This window comes from Rissa tridactyla, chromosome 27, assembly GCF_028500815.1.
Source record: "Rissa tridactyla isolate bRisTri1 chromosome 27, bRisTri1.patW.cur.20221130, whole genome shotgun sequence".
In the NCBI taxonomy this organism is placed as follows: Eukaryota; Metazoa; Chordata; class Aves; order Charadriiformes; family Laridae; genus Rissa; species Rissa tridactyla.
Window position 1 is genome coordinate 260,275 of NC_071492.1, and position 10,733 is coordinate 271,007.

Genomic DNA, 10,733 nt, shown 5'->3' on the forward strand with positions numbered 1-10,733 from the left:
AGGCGTGGCCACGCCCCCCCGCCCTTAAGTGGGCGTGGGCCGGGACGCCTTCGGCCGTCGGCGGCGTTTAGAGGTGCAGAGACCCCCCGGGACCCCCGCGGGGGGCACTGGGGGGGGGGGGGGTCCGGAGGGGGGGGGTGGGGGTGTGTGGGGTGTCAGGCCCAGACTACAGCTCCCGGCGTGCATCGGGGCCCGCCCGGACGGGACGGGACGGGACTGGACTGGACGGGACGGCGGGACGGGGCGGGGTCTGGGAGGTGCCGGCGCCGCAGGTACCGGGGGACGGGCGGGAGCCCCGGGGCTCTGCACCCCCCAACCTCCCCCCACCCCCGCCGCCGTAGTGGGATCTGACCCCCCCCCCCCCCCCTACTCTCGTGGGGAACCCGCCCCCTCGCGTGGGACCTGCCCTTCCCACCTCACTCCGTGACCCCCCCCCCCCCGCCCCCCACGCGGCATCGTCCTCCCTCCCCAGGACCCACCCCCGTGGGATCTGCCCCCTTCTCGTGGGATCCGCCCCCCCTCCCCGTGGGATCTTCCCCAATCTCCGCCCCTCCTTCCTTCCCCCCCCCCCCCCCCCCGTGGGATCTGCCCCTTCTCTCCTGGGACCCCCCCGCGTGGACCCGCCCCCGTGGGATCTGCCCCCCAACCCACCCTCGGCACCCCCGGGGCGCAGGGGGCGCGGCCCCCCCCCCGCGCTCAGCACCCCTCCCCCGCGTGACCCAGCGCTCTGGAATTGGGCGTAGAGGGCCGCGGGGACGCGGGCGCGCCACCGGCACCGGCACCGGCACCCGACCCCGCCAGGTACCGACCCCCGCGCGGGGCTCGGGGGGGGGGCCGCGCCCAGGGTCCAGTTTGGGGTGGTGGGGGGGGAGCACCTTCGGGTGTCCCGGACGCCTGGGTCCGGTTTTGGGGGGGAGCACCTCGGGTGCCCGGACGCCCGAGTCCTGTTTTGGGGTGCTGGGGGGGGGGGGAGCACCCTCGGGTTGCCCGGACGCCCGGGTCCGGTTTTGGTGGGGGGGGCACCCTCGGGTGCCCGGACGCCCGAGTCCTGTTTTGGGGGTGCTGGGGGGGGGGGGGGAGCACCCTCGGGTGCCCGGACGCCCGGGTCCGGTTTTGGGGGGGAGCACCCTCGGGTGCCCGGACGCCTGGGTTCGGTTTTGGGGTGCTGGGGGGTGTTAGGGAGCACCCTCGGGTGCCCGGACGCCCGAGTCCCTGTTTTGGGGTGCTGGGGGGGGGGGAGCACCCTCGGGTGCCCGGACGCCCGGGTCCGGTTTTGGGGGGGGAGCACCCTCGGGTGCCCGGACGCCCGAGTCCTGTTTTGGGGTGCTGGGGGGGGGGAGCACCCTCGGGTGCCCGGACGCCCGGGTCCTGTTTTGGGGTGCTGGGGGGGGGGGGAGCACCCTCGGGTGCCCGGACGCCCGAGTCCTGTTTTTGGGGTGCTGGGGGGGGGGAGCACCCTCGGGTGCCCGGACGCCCCGAGTCCTGTTTTGGGGTGCTGGGGGGGGGGGAGCACCCTCGGGTGCCCGGACGCCCGGGTCCGGTTTTGGGGGGGAGCACCCTCGGGTGCCCGGACGCCTGGGTTCGGTTTTGGGGTGCTGGGGGGGTGTTAGGGAGCACCCTCGGGTGCCCGGACGCCCGAGTCCTGTTTTGGGGTGCTGGGGGGGGGGGGGAGCACCCTCGGGTGCCCGGACGCCCGGGTTCCTTCCCAGCTCCCCCTCCCGTCTCGCCGCCCGACCCGGGGCGAGCTGGGGCTTGTCCCCGTCTCCCCGGGGGCGAGGGCTGGGTGGGGCCCCTTTCGGGTGGGGCCGCAGCGCTGTGTGTGTGTGTGGGGGGGGTGTGTGTCCTCCTCGCCCCCCCCCAAACTCCCCTCCGCTGTCCCCAGGCGCGGGGGACGCCGGGTGCCCTTCTGACACCCCGATTCCTCCCCACATCCCCCGCTGACATCGGGGCACCCATGGGGGGGCGGGGGGGGGGGGGGTGTCCCCTCTCCGTGGGGGGCAGACCCTCCTCCATCCCCGCCCCCCCACCAGGTGACACACAGTGGACGCGGGGGGGGGTGTGTGTGTGTCCTGCCGCCCACCCTTCTAGCGGGGGGACGCACCCCCCCCCCCCCCCCCCCCCCCCCCCCCCCCCCCGCCACACACACACCGGGGCCCTGCCCCAGGGGGGTGGGCGGTGCCCACTCCTTGCGATGGATTAATTACCGGTAATTATGATGATGATGATGATGAGCCCCGAGAGGTGAGCGGGTCGCAACACGTCCCTGCTCCCCACATTCCCAGGGGACCGGGGCGCGGGGTGGGGGCAGAGGGTGGGGATGGAGGGGTGCTACCCCCCCAAACCCACACACCCCCCCCCCCCAGCCCACCCATTGCCCCAGCCCAGGTGGCAGGATGGCGAGCGAGCGGGCTGCGCAGCGCCCAGGACCTGCTGGATCTCACCTTCCAGTGTGAGTGGGGGGCGGTGGGGAGGGGGACACACACACACACACACCCCCCCCCGTGGCTCAGCCGCACTCTGCGTGTGTGTGTGTGTCCCCCCCCTCAGCCCTGGCCATGCAACACATGGACCTGAAGCAGGTGGAGCTGGACACGGCGGTGGCCAAGGTGGACGAGCTCTCCCGGCAGCTCGAGTCCCTCTGGACTGACGGCCCCGGGCCCCCCAAGGTAGGACCTGGGGCTCAGGAGGTGTGTGTGTGTGGGGGGGTCATTGCCCACCCCCCCAACCCGCCTCTCCAGGTGCCCCCCTCCCCCTGCCAGGAGCCGTACAGCCCCAGCCGGACCCGCTCACCCCTTGGCCGGAGGAGCCTGGCACCGGAGAGCCCCGAGCTGTTGGGAGACCCGCTGGGGCGCCCTGGCTCCCCCCGGACCCCCCATTACCTGCCGGGGGAGGATCGGGCCCCCTCACCCCGACCCAAGGTGCTGGCGGTGCCCTACGAGGGGCTGGCGCTGCCCAGCCCGGGGGGCCGAGCCCCCTCCCCACGTCCCCATCGCCCCTATGAGTTCCTGGGGCTCGGGGGGTCCCCCCGGCCGGGTGAGGGACCCGTGTTCTTCCCCGAGCGGGCGCCCTCGCCCCGGCCCCCCGCGCCTCCACCCTACGAGGTGCACGGGCTCTACCCCTCCATCAGTAGCCCCACCGTCACCTTCCGGGCACAGGGTAAGGCCACCGTGACAGAGGGACACAGTGGGGACAGTCCCTGGGCTTGGGGGGGGGGGGTGGGGGGCTGGTGTCCCGGTCCCAGCCTGTCCCCACCCTGGGGTGCTCCTGTCCCTCCTGGGGAAGCTCCGCGGGGAGATGCTGCGCCATCTCAGGGTGTCCCTGAGCCGCCCGGGGTGTCCCTGTTCCCCCCGTGTCCCCAGTCCATCCTGGGGTGTCCCCATCCTGGGGTGCTCCCGTCCCCTGCCCGGGGGTGACTCCATCATCGGGTATTCCCCGTCCTGGGGTGTCCCCAAGCTGGCCCAGGGCGCTTCTGTCCCATCCCTGTGTGTCCCTGTCCCTGGGTCTCCCCAACCTACCCTGGGCTGTCCCTATCCCAGGATGTCCCCAAGCCATCCCTGTCACTGGGTGCTCCCGTCCCACCCTGGGGTGCCCCCGTACCCCGGCTTGAGGGTCTGGGGGGGGGGTGTGTGTGTGCCTGGGCCATGCTGGGGAGGTCCCCTCGGCCCCCATCCCTGTGTGTCGTGTCCCCCCCCCTCCCCAGATGACCTTATGATCAAGCGGCGGCCACAGAAAAGCTGGAACGAGTCCGACCTGGACGTGGCCTACGAGAAGAAACCCCCCAGCTCGGGGGGCTACGACCGTGAGCTGGGGGGGGGAGGTGGGGGGCACACGGCGGGCTGGGAGGGCACGTGGGGGGCTGAGGGGCAGCGGGGAAGCCAGGACTGGCATCTGAAGTGGCTTGGGGGTATTAGGAAGGTTTCAGGGGGAGGGGGGGGCCTAGAGCTTCCAATGGGGCCGGGGGGTGGGGGGGTGCTGAGGCAACTGAGGGGGCTACTGGGGTGTCCATGGGCAGGTTGGGCTGGGGGGGGGGGGTGTGATCGGGAGGGTCTGGGGCTGTTGGTTAGGGTCCGGTGGGCTGGGGGGGACGGGGCTGCTGGGGTGCTTGTGGGGGGCACCATTGTGGGGGGGGCTGTGGGTTTGGGTTCTGAGGGGAGTCTAGGGCTGCTGGGGGGGTGGGGGGGGGCTAGGGCTTGTTGGCAAGGCCGGGGGGGGGGGGGTTTAGGGCTGCTGGGGAAGGGGAGTCCAAGGTTGCCGGGCTGGGTGTGGGGTGCTGGGGGCTGGCAGCGCCCCCATGGGCGTCTCCTGGGGTTCCTCTGGGGGGCGGTGGGGGGGGGTGTCACATCCCTCCTGGCCCCGGTGTGGTGACTGAGGTCTGTCTCGTGTCCCCCCCCCCCGCGCCCCCTCACAGGCACCGGCGAGGGGCAGCCGGGGCCGCGGCCGTCCCTGGGGCTGGCGCTGGCACCCTGGAGGGAGTCGAGCCTGGACGGAGCCGGAGGGCAGGGCAAGGTGGGCGCCGGGGGGCGGGGGTCCGGTCACTGTCCCCAGCCCTGGGTGCCTGATGCCGGGGTACGCGGGCAGGTGGTCCGGCTCCCCTCCCCAACGCCATGTTTGTGTCCCCCACCCCCAGGACGGTGCCTATGGGGGGCACAGCGCCACGTTGCCCCGGAACTACAAGGTGTCCCCGATGGCGGGCGATCGGCGGGCGGAGGGACCCTTCCGACGTTCGGGCCCTGGCACCCTGCCCCGCGGCTGGCACTTCTCCCAGCAACCCATCTCCCGCATCCCCGTGCCCCCCCAGGGCGGGCAACCCCCCCGCCACAAGCCCCTGCCCCTCTCCATGATCTTCAAGCTGCAAAATGCTTTTTGGGAGCAGGGGGTCGGTGGTCCCTGGGGGCTTCCCCCGGTCCCCTCTGCCGGCCCCCGCGTGCCCCAAAAGCAGCCCCAGCTCCCGGCGCTGCCCCAGGCCCCCCCGCCGCTGCCTGGGGGTGAAGGTGAGGTGCCCGTGGGGTGGCAGCTGGGGGGCTCCAGGGTAGGGAGACATAGGGGTTATGGGGGGGGTGATGTGTGGGGCTCGAGCGGTCAGCAGGACGCGGGTTTGGGGGGAACCAGCGTGGGGGGTATGGAGTCTCGGGGGGCTGCAGCATGCCGAGACGTGGGGGTTTTTGGTCCTGGGGGGCTTGGGCGTGCTGACCCCACCCGAGGTGGGGGGTGTTCCATGGGGCTGGGGGGGGTGTGCGCTGACCCACTTGGGGCAGGGTTTGGCGCGGGACTCGGGTGCCGGAGCACCCTGACCCCAGCCCCCTCGCAGGATCCGGCCGCCTTGCACCCTCCGAGACCGTCCCGCCGGAGGGAGAGCCGGAGTTGGAGCGGCTGCTGCAGGGGGGGGAGGCGGAGGGGCTGGAGCGGCCGCTCAGCCCCACTCGGCTCCAGCCCCTGCTGCCCCCCGAGGCCCAGCAGGTCCCCGAGTTCGAGGAGGTGGCGCGGGTGCTGGCCGAGATGCCGCGACCCCTCAAACGCCGCGGCTCCATGGAGCAGAGCCCGGGGCCGGCGCTGCCACCCACTCGCACCCGCCAGTACCAGCAGCTCATCACCCGCCTCCTGCACCGTCCGCCCCGCCGCGACGAGCCCCCCGCCCCCAGTGACACCGGCGCCTCGTCCGACCTGCCACCCCCCACTCCGGTGGCCCCTGAGGCCCGGCCACCCCGCCACAGCCCCCCGCCGCAGTCCCCCAGCAGCCCTGCGCTTGCCCCGGTAAGTGTCTGCGGTCCCTGGGGTGCCGCGCTGCCCGGTGTCCCTTGGAGCCCCCCAGGATGCCACGCAGTGTCCTGGTGTCCCTTGGAGCCCCCCAGAGGTGCCACGCAGTGTCCTGGTGTCCCTTGGAGCCCCCCAGAGGTGCCACGCTGCCCAGTGTCCCTTGGAGCCCCCCAGGATGCCACGCAGTGTCCTGGTGTCCCTTGGAGCCCCCAAGAGGTGCCACGCAGTGTCCTGGTGTCCCTTGGAGCCCCCCCTGAGGTGCCACGCGGCGCTTGCTGTCCTCTGGGGTGTCTGGTGTCCCCCCAAGGCTTCCCCCAGCGTCCCCAGAGATGACGAGCAGTGCCCGGTGCCACCCGACGTGCCCTGCAGGTGTCCCTGTTGTCCCCCTGGGGGCATTGTGGTGCCAACCAGTGTCGCAGGAGTTGTGCCATGGTCCCCTGGGTGGTGTCACCAAGGTCCCCCATGCGCCGTGCAGCGCTGGGTGCCCCCGGGAGGTGTCCCCAGGGTCCCCTGGGTGCCATAGGGTGCTGTGTGCCCTAGGTGCTCCACGAGGTGTCCCTAAAGTTGCCCAGGTGCCCTGGGTGCTGTTCCCGAGGTCCCCCAAAGTGCCATAGAGTGTCAGGTGCCCTGGAAGGTGTCCCCAACGTCCCGCAGCTGCCATAGAGCGCTGGGTGCCTTGGGAGGTGTCCCCAAGGTCCCCCAGGCGCCACAGAGCATCAGGTGCCCTGGGAGGCGTCCCCCAGGTGCCGTAAAGCACCGGGTGCCCCAGGAGGTGTCCCCAGGGTCCCCTGGGTGCTGTACAGTGCCGGGTGCCCTGGGAGGTGTCCCCAGGGTCCCCTGACCCCCCGGCTGCCGCAGGAGCGGCGCTCGGCCCTGCGCGACCCCTCCTCGCCCCGCAGGCGCCCCGGGGCCCGCGTGCGCCTCAACCCCCTGGTGCTGCTGCTGGATGCGGCCCTGACCGGGGAGCTGGACGTGGTGCAGCAGGCGGTGGCTGAGGTGGGACAAGGGCTGGGGTGGTGGGGTCTGGGGACGGTGGGGACAGGGTGGCGGGGACAAGGGCTGGGGCGGTGAGGTCTGGGGACAGTGGGGACAGGGTGGCAGGGAACAGGGTGGCAGGGACAAGGGCCGGGGCAGTGGGGTCTGGGGACGGTGGGGACAGGGTGGCAGCGACAAGGGCTGGGGTGGTGGGGTCTGGGGACGGTGGGGACAGGGTGGTGGGGACAAGGGCTGGGGTGGTGGGGTCTGGGGACAGTGGGGACAGGGTGGCAGGGAACAGGGTGGCAGGGACAAGGGCTGGGGTGGTGAGGTCTGCGGACAGTGGGGACAGGGTGGCAGGGACAAGGGCTGGGGCGGTGAGGTCTGGGGACAGTGGGGACAGGGTGGTGGGGACAAGGGCTGGGGTGGTGGGGTCTGGGGACGGTGGGGACAGGGTGGTGGGGACAAGGGCTGGGGTGGTGAGGTCTGGGGACAGTGGGGACAGGGTGGCAGGGAACAGGGTGGCAGGGACAAGGGCTGGGGTGGTGAGGTCTGGGGACAGTGGGGACAGGGTGGCAGGGAACAGGGTGGCAGGGACAAGGGCTGGGGCGGTGGGGTCTGGGGACGGTGGGGACAGGAACAAGGGCCGGGGTGACAAGGGCTGCAGGACAGTGGGGACAAGGCGACGGGGGACGGTGTGATGAGGAGGGCAACGTGCCTGGTTCTCAGGGGCAGCAAGGGCTGGGGGTGGCAGCGGGGTGCCGGGGAGCGGCGGCAGGGGTGGCAGAGGGGTGGCGGTGGGGGGACTGGCGTGTCGTGTCCCCCCAGCTGAACGACCCCAGCCAGCCCAACGACGAGGGCATCACGGCGCTGCACAACGCCATCTGCGGCGCCAACTACAGCATCGTCGACTTCCTCATCGCCAGCGGGGCCAACGTCAACTCCCCCGACAGCCACGGCTGGTGGGACGGGGATCCACCCACGCGGGGGTGGCGGGATGGGGGACCCCACAGCTGATGAGACGGGGTGTGGGGCCTGGGGCCACCGGCACGGAGGGGTGGGGACACCCAGGACCCCCAGACCCCCATAGCCAGAGGGGATGGGGACAGGCACCCCAAGAACCCCCCGCAGCCATGGGGAACAGGGATGGGGACCCCAGGAACCCCCCCGACACCCCTGGGTGAGCAAGGACAGGGATGGGGTCCCCAGTTGTCCCTGACAGCCCGGCGTGATGGGGGACGGGGACCCCAATAACCCTTGTCAGCCCCCAGTCACTGGGACCCCAATCGTGCCCCAACAGCCCTTGGTGATTTGGGATTGGGAGGGGTGGGGGGGGATCCTCCTGGGGGGGACCCTCCCCGTCATCCCCGTCATCCCCGTCACTGAGGGATGGGGACAGGGACGGGGGGGCTCCCTCAGAGCCAGGCCACTGGGGGAGGGGGGCAGGGGAGCCTATCCCCTGCCCCCTCCCCCCAAAATTCCCCCCATCCCCCCGGCGCCAGGACGCCGCTGCACTGCGCCGCCTCGTGCAACGACACGGGGGTGTGCGTGGCCCTGGTGCGCCACGGCGCTGCCATCTTCGCCACCACCACCAGTGACGGCAGCCTGGCCGTGGAGAAGTGCGACCCGTACCGCGAGGGTTACGCCGACTGTTACAACTACCTTACTGGTACCGGGGCACTGGGGGCACTGGGAGTGCGTGGGTACAGGTGCCGGGGGGGGGTTACTGGGCAGATATGGTTACTGCGAGGGGGATACTGGGGAATATGGGTCTTGAGAAGGGATGCTGGGGGGATGTGGGTAATGGGAAGGGGTACTGGGTGTGTGGGTGTGGGTACTGGGAGGTGGTACTGGGCAGGTGTGAATACTGGGAGAGGGTTATCAGCGGGATACGGGTACTGGGAGCAGGTACTGGGGTGGTGCGGGTAGTGAGAAGGGGGTACTGGGCAAAGTATAAGTACTGGGAGGAGGGATATGGGCACTGGGGGGGGCAGATACCGGGGGCTATGGCTGCTGGGGGTGGGTATTGGGGTTATGTGGGTACTGGGGGGGGCGGATACCGGGGGGTATGGCTGCTGGGGGTGGGTATCTGGGTTATGTGGGCACCGGGGGGGGCGGATACCGGGGGGTATGGCTGCTGGGGGTGGGTATCGGGGTTATGTGGGCACCGGGAGGGGGGGCGGATACCAGGGGGTATGGCTGCTGGGGGTGGGTATCGGGGTTATGTGGGTACTGGGAAGCGGTACTGGGAGTTATATGGGTACTGGGAGGGGATATTGCGGGTGTACAGGTACCTGGAGGGAATACTGGGGTGCTGTGCATACTGGGAAGGGATAGCGGGGTACTGGGAGAGGGAACTGGGAAGGCTGTTGGGTCTGGGGGTGCTGGAAGGGGGTGCTGGGGGCGTGCGGGTACTGGGAGCCAGTACTAAGAGGAGATCGGGGGGCGAGATGGATACTGGGAAGGGTGCAGGTACCGGGAGGGGGTACCAGGATGGGTATGGGTTCAGGGGAGGGGGGGTGCCAGGGGTGCAGTGCCGTGAGGGTGCTGGGGCCGAGGGGGGGGGGGGTGTGCGGTGCCACGAGGGGTCTTTGGGGAGGCGCGGGGCGCTGATGTCCGTCCCTGTCCCCACAGAGGTGGAGCAGAGCATGGGGGTGCTGAACAGCGGGGTGGTGTACGCGCTCTGGGACTACAGCGCCGAGTTCGGGGACGAGCTGTCCTTCCGCGAGGGCGAGCCCGTCACCGTCCTGCGCCGCCAGCCCCAGGAGGAGCTCGACTGGTGGTGGGGGTCCCTCTACGGCCACGAGGGCTACGTCCCCCGCAACTACTTCGGGGTGAGCGTGGGGGGGGTTGTCCCACCGGCACCTGCGGCCTCCCAACAGCCCCAGGGTGGTACCCGCAGCACCCGCGGCCCCGGGGGGGGACCCGCAGCACCCGTGGCCGTCGGTGGGGGAGAGGGACCCATGGCCCCAGAGCAGTCCCACTGCACCCATGGCCACCTCACAGCCCCAGGGGAGCAGCCACCGCACCCACGGCCCCAGGGGGGTGCCACAGCCCCCATGGCCCCCGCAGCCCCTCTGTGGCCCCCGCAGCCCCTCTGTGGCCCTGAGGGCGGATTTCACGGCCTCCCTGGCCCCTCCGTGGCTTGCGGTCCTGGGGGTCTGGGGGAACAACCTTCCCCCTGACACCCTTGCCCTCCCCCTAGCTCTTCCCCAGGGTGCGGCCGCAGCGGAAGAAGGTTTGAGGCGGGGGGGGACCCTGAGGACATGGGGTGGCCCTGACCCACCCCAGCTGCTCGGATGCGTGGGTCCCCCTTGCCGGCGGGCACCTCCTCGGCTGCCCCCCCGTCCCGTCCTCCCCTGTCTGAGCAAGGCACTGGGATGCCCCCCGCCAGCGTCATGTACTCGCTCGCCCCTGGCTGGTGACAGCCGCTCTCACCCCACGGTGTTGGCTTCCCTGGGGAGTAAAGAGCCTTCGGCTACGCCTGGTGGTCTCTGTCCTCTGCGTCACGGCGGGGCGCGTGGGGGCTGAGGGTGACATGGGTGGGGACACCCTGCGTCAGGCTGGGGGGGGGTTACATGGGTGGGGAGTCCCCGCTGGTGGCAAGAGAGGGGTGACACGGGTGGGGACACCTTGTTTGAGGCCTGGAGGGGTGACACGGGTGGGGACACCCCGCGTCAGACTTCGGGGGTGACACAGGTCCGCTCGGGACCGGAGGGGTGACACGGGGTGGTGGTGGGGGGGGTGTCCCGTCACAGGTGGGCGTTGAGCTATCCCAAGGGAAGTGGGACTCCATCACCCCTAACGTGTCTTGGGCAGAAAAACACCACCCCCAAATGTCCCCCCCCTCCACCTTCCCCCAGCTGTTGTTGCTGAGCGCGAGGCCAGGGATGTCCCTTCTTTAATCCCGGTTGCTTTTAGGTAATTAAGCTGCAGTTTACGATAAAAGGGTGGTTGAGCCCTCGGTTGGCGTTTTCGCTACAGAGACTGTCAAGTTTTGAATC

At 71.4% G+C, this 10,733-nt stretch overlaps 1 protein-coding gene across 1 annotated transcript in view; it reads left to right on the forward strand.

Annotated features, from left to right (window-relative positions):
- PPP1R13L (protein phosphatase 1 regulatory subunit 13 like) overlaps positions 1-10,201 on the forward strand; it is a 10,767-nt gene extending 566 nt beyond the window's left edge. The window contains exons 2-14 of the mRNA XM_054183664.1: positions 744-801; positions 2,381-2,449; positions 2,548-2,666; positions 2,739-3,156; positions 3,701-3,817; positions 4,409-4,506; positions 4,628-4,991; positions 5,309-5,751; positions 6,613-6,750; positions 7,558-7,691; positions 8,232-8,398; positions 9,364-9,563; positions 9,935-10,201. Coding sequence (XP_054039639.1) covers positions 744-801; positions 2,381-2,449; positions 2,548-2,666; positions 2,739-3,156; positions 3,701-3,817; positions 4,409-4,506; positions 4,628-4,991; positions 5,309-5,751; positions 6,613-6,750; positions 7,558-7,691; positions 8,232-8,398; positions 9,364-9,563; positions 9,935-9,973 — 2,364 coding nt within the window. The 3' untranslated portion in view covers positions 9,974-10,201. The remainder of the gene's footprint in view (positions 1-743; positions 802-2,380; positions 2,450-2,547; positions 2,667-2,738; positions 3,157-3,700; positions 3,818-4,408; positions 4,507-4,627; positions 4,992-5,308; positions 5,752-6,612; positions 6,751-7,557; positions 7,692-8,231; positions 8,399-9,363; positions 9,564-9,934) is intronic.
- Positions 10,202-10,733: the final 532 nt, after the last annotated feature.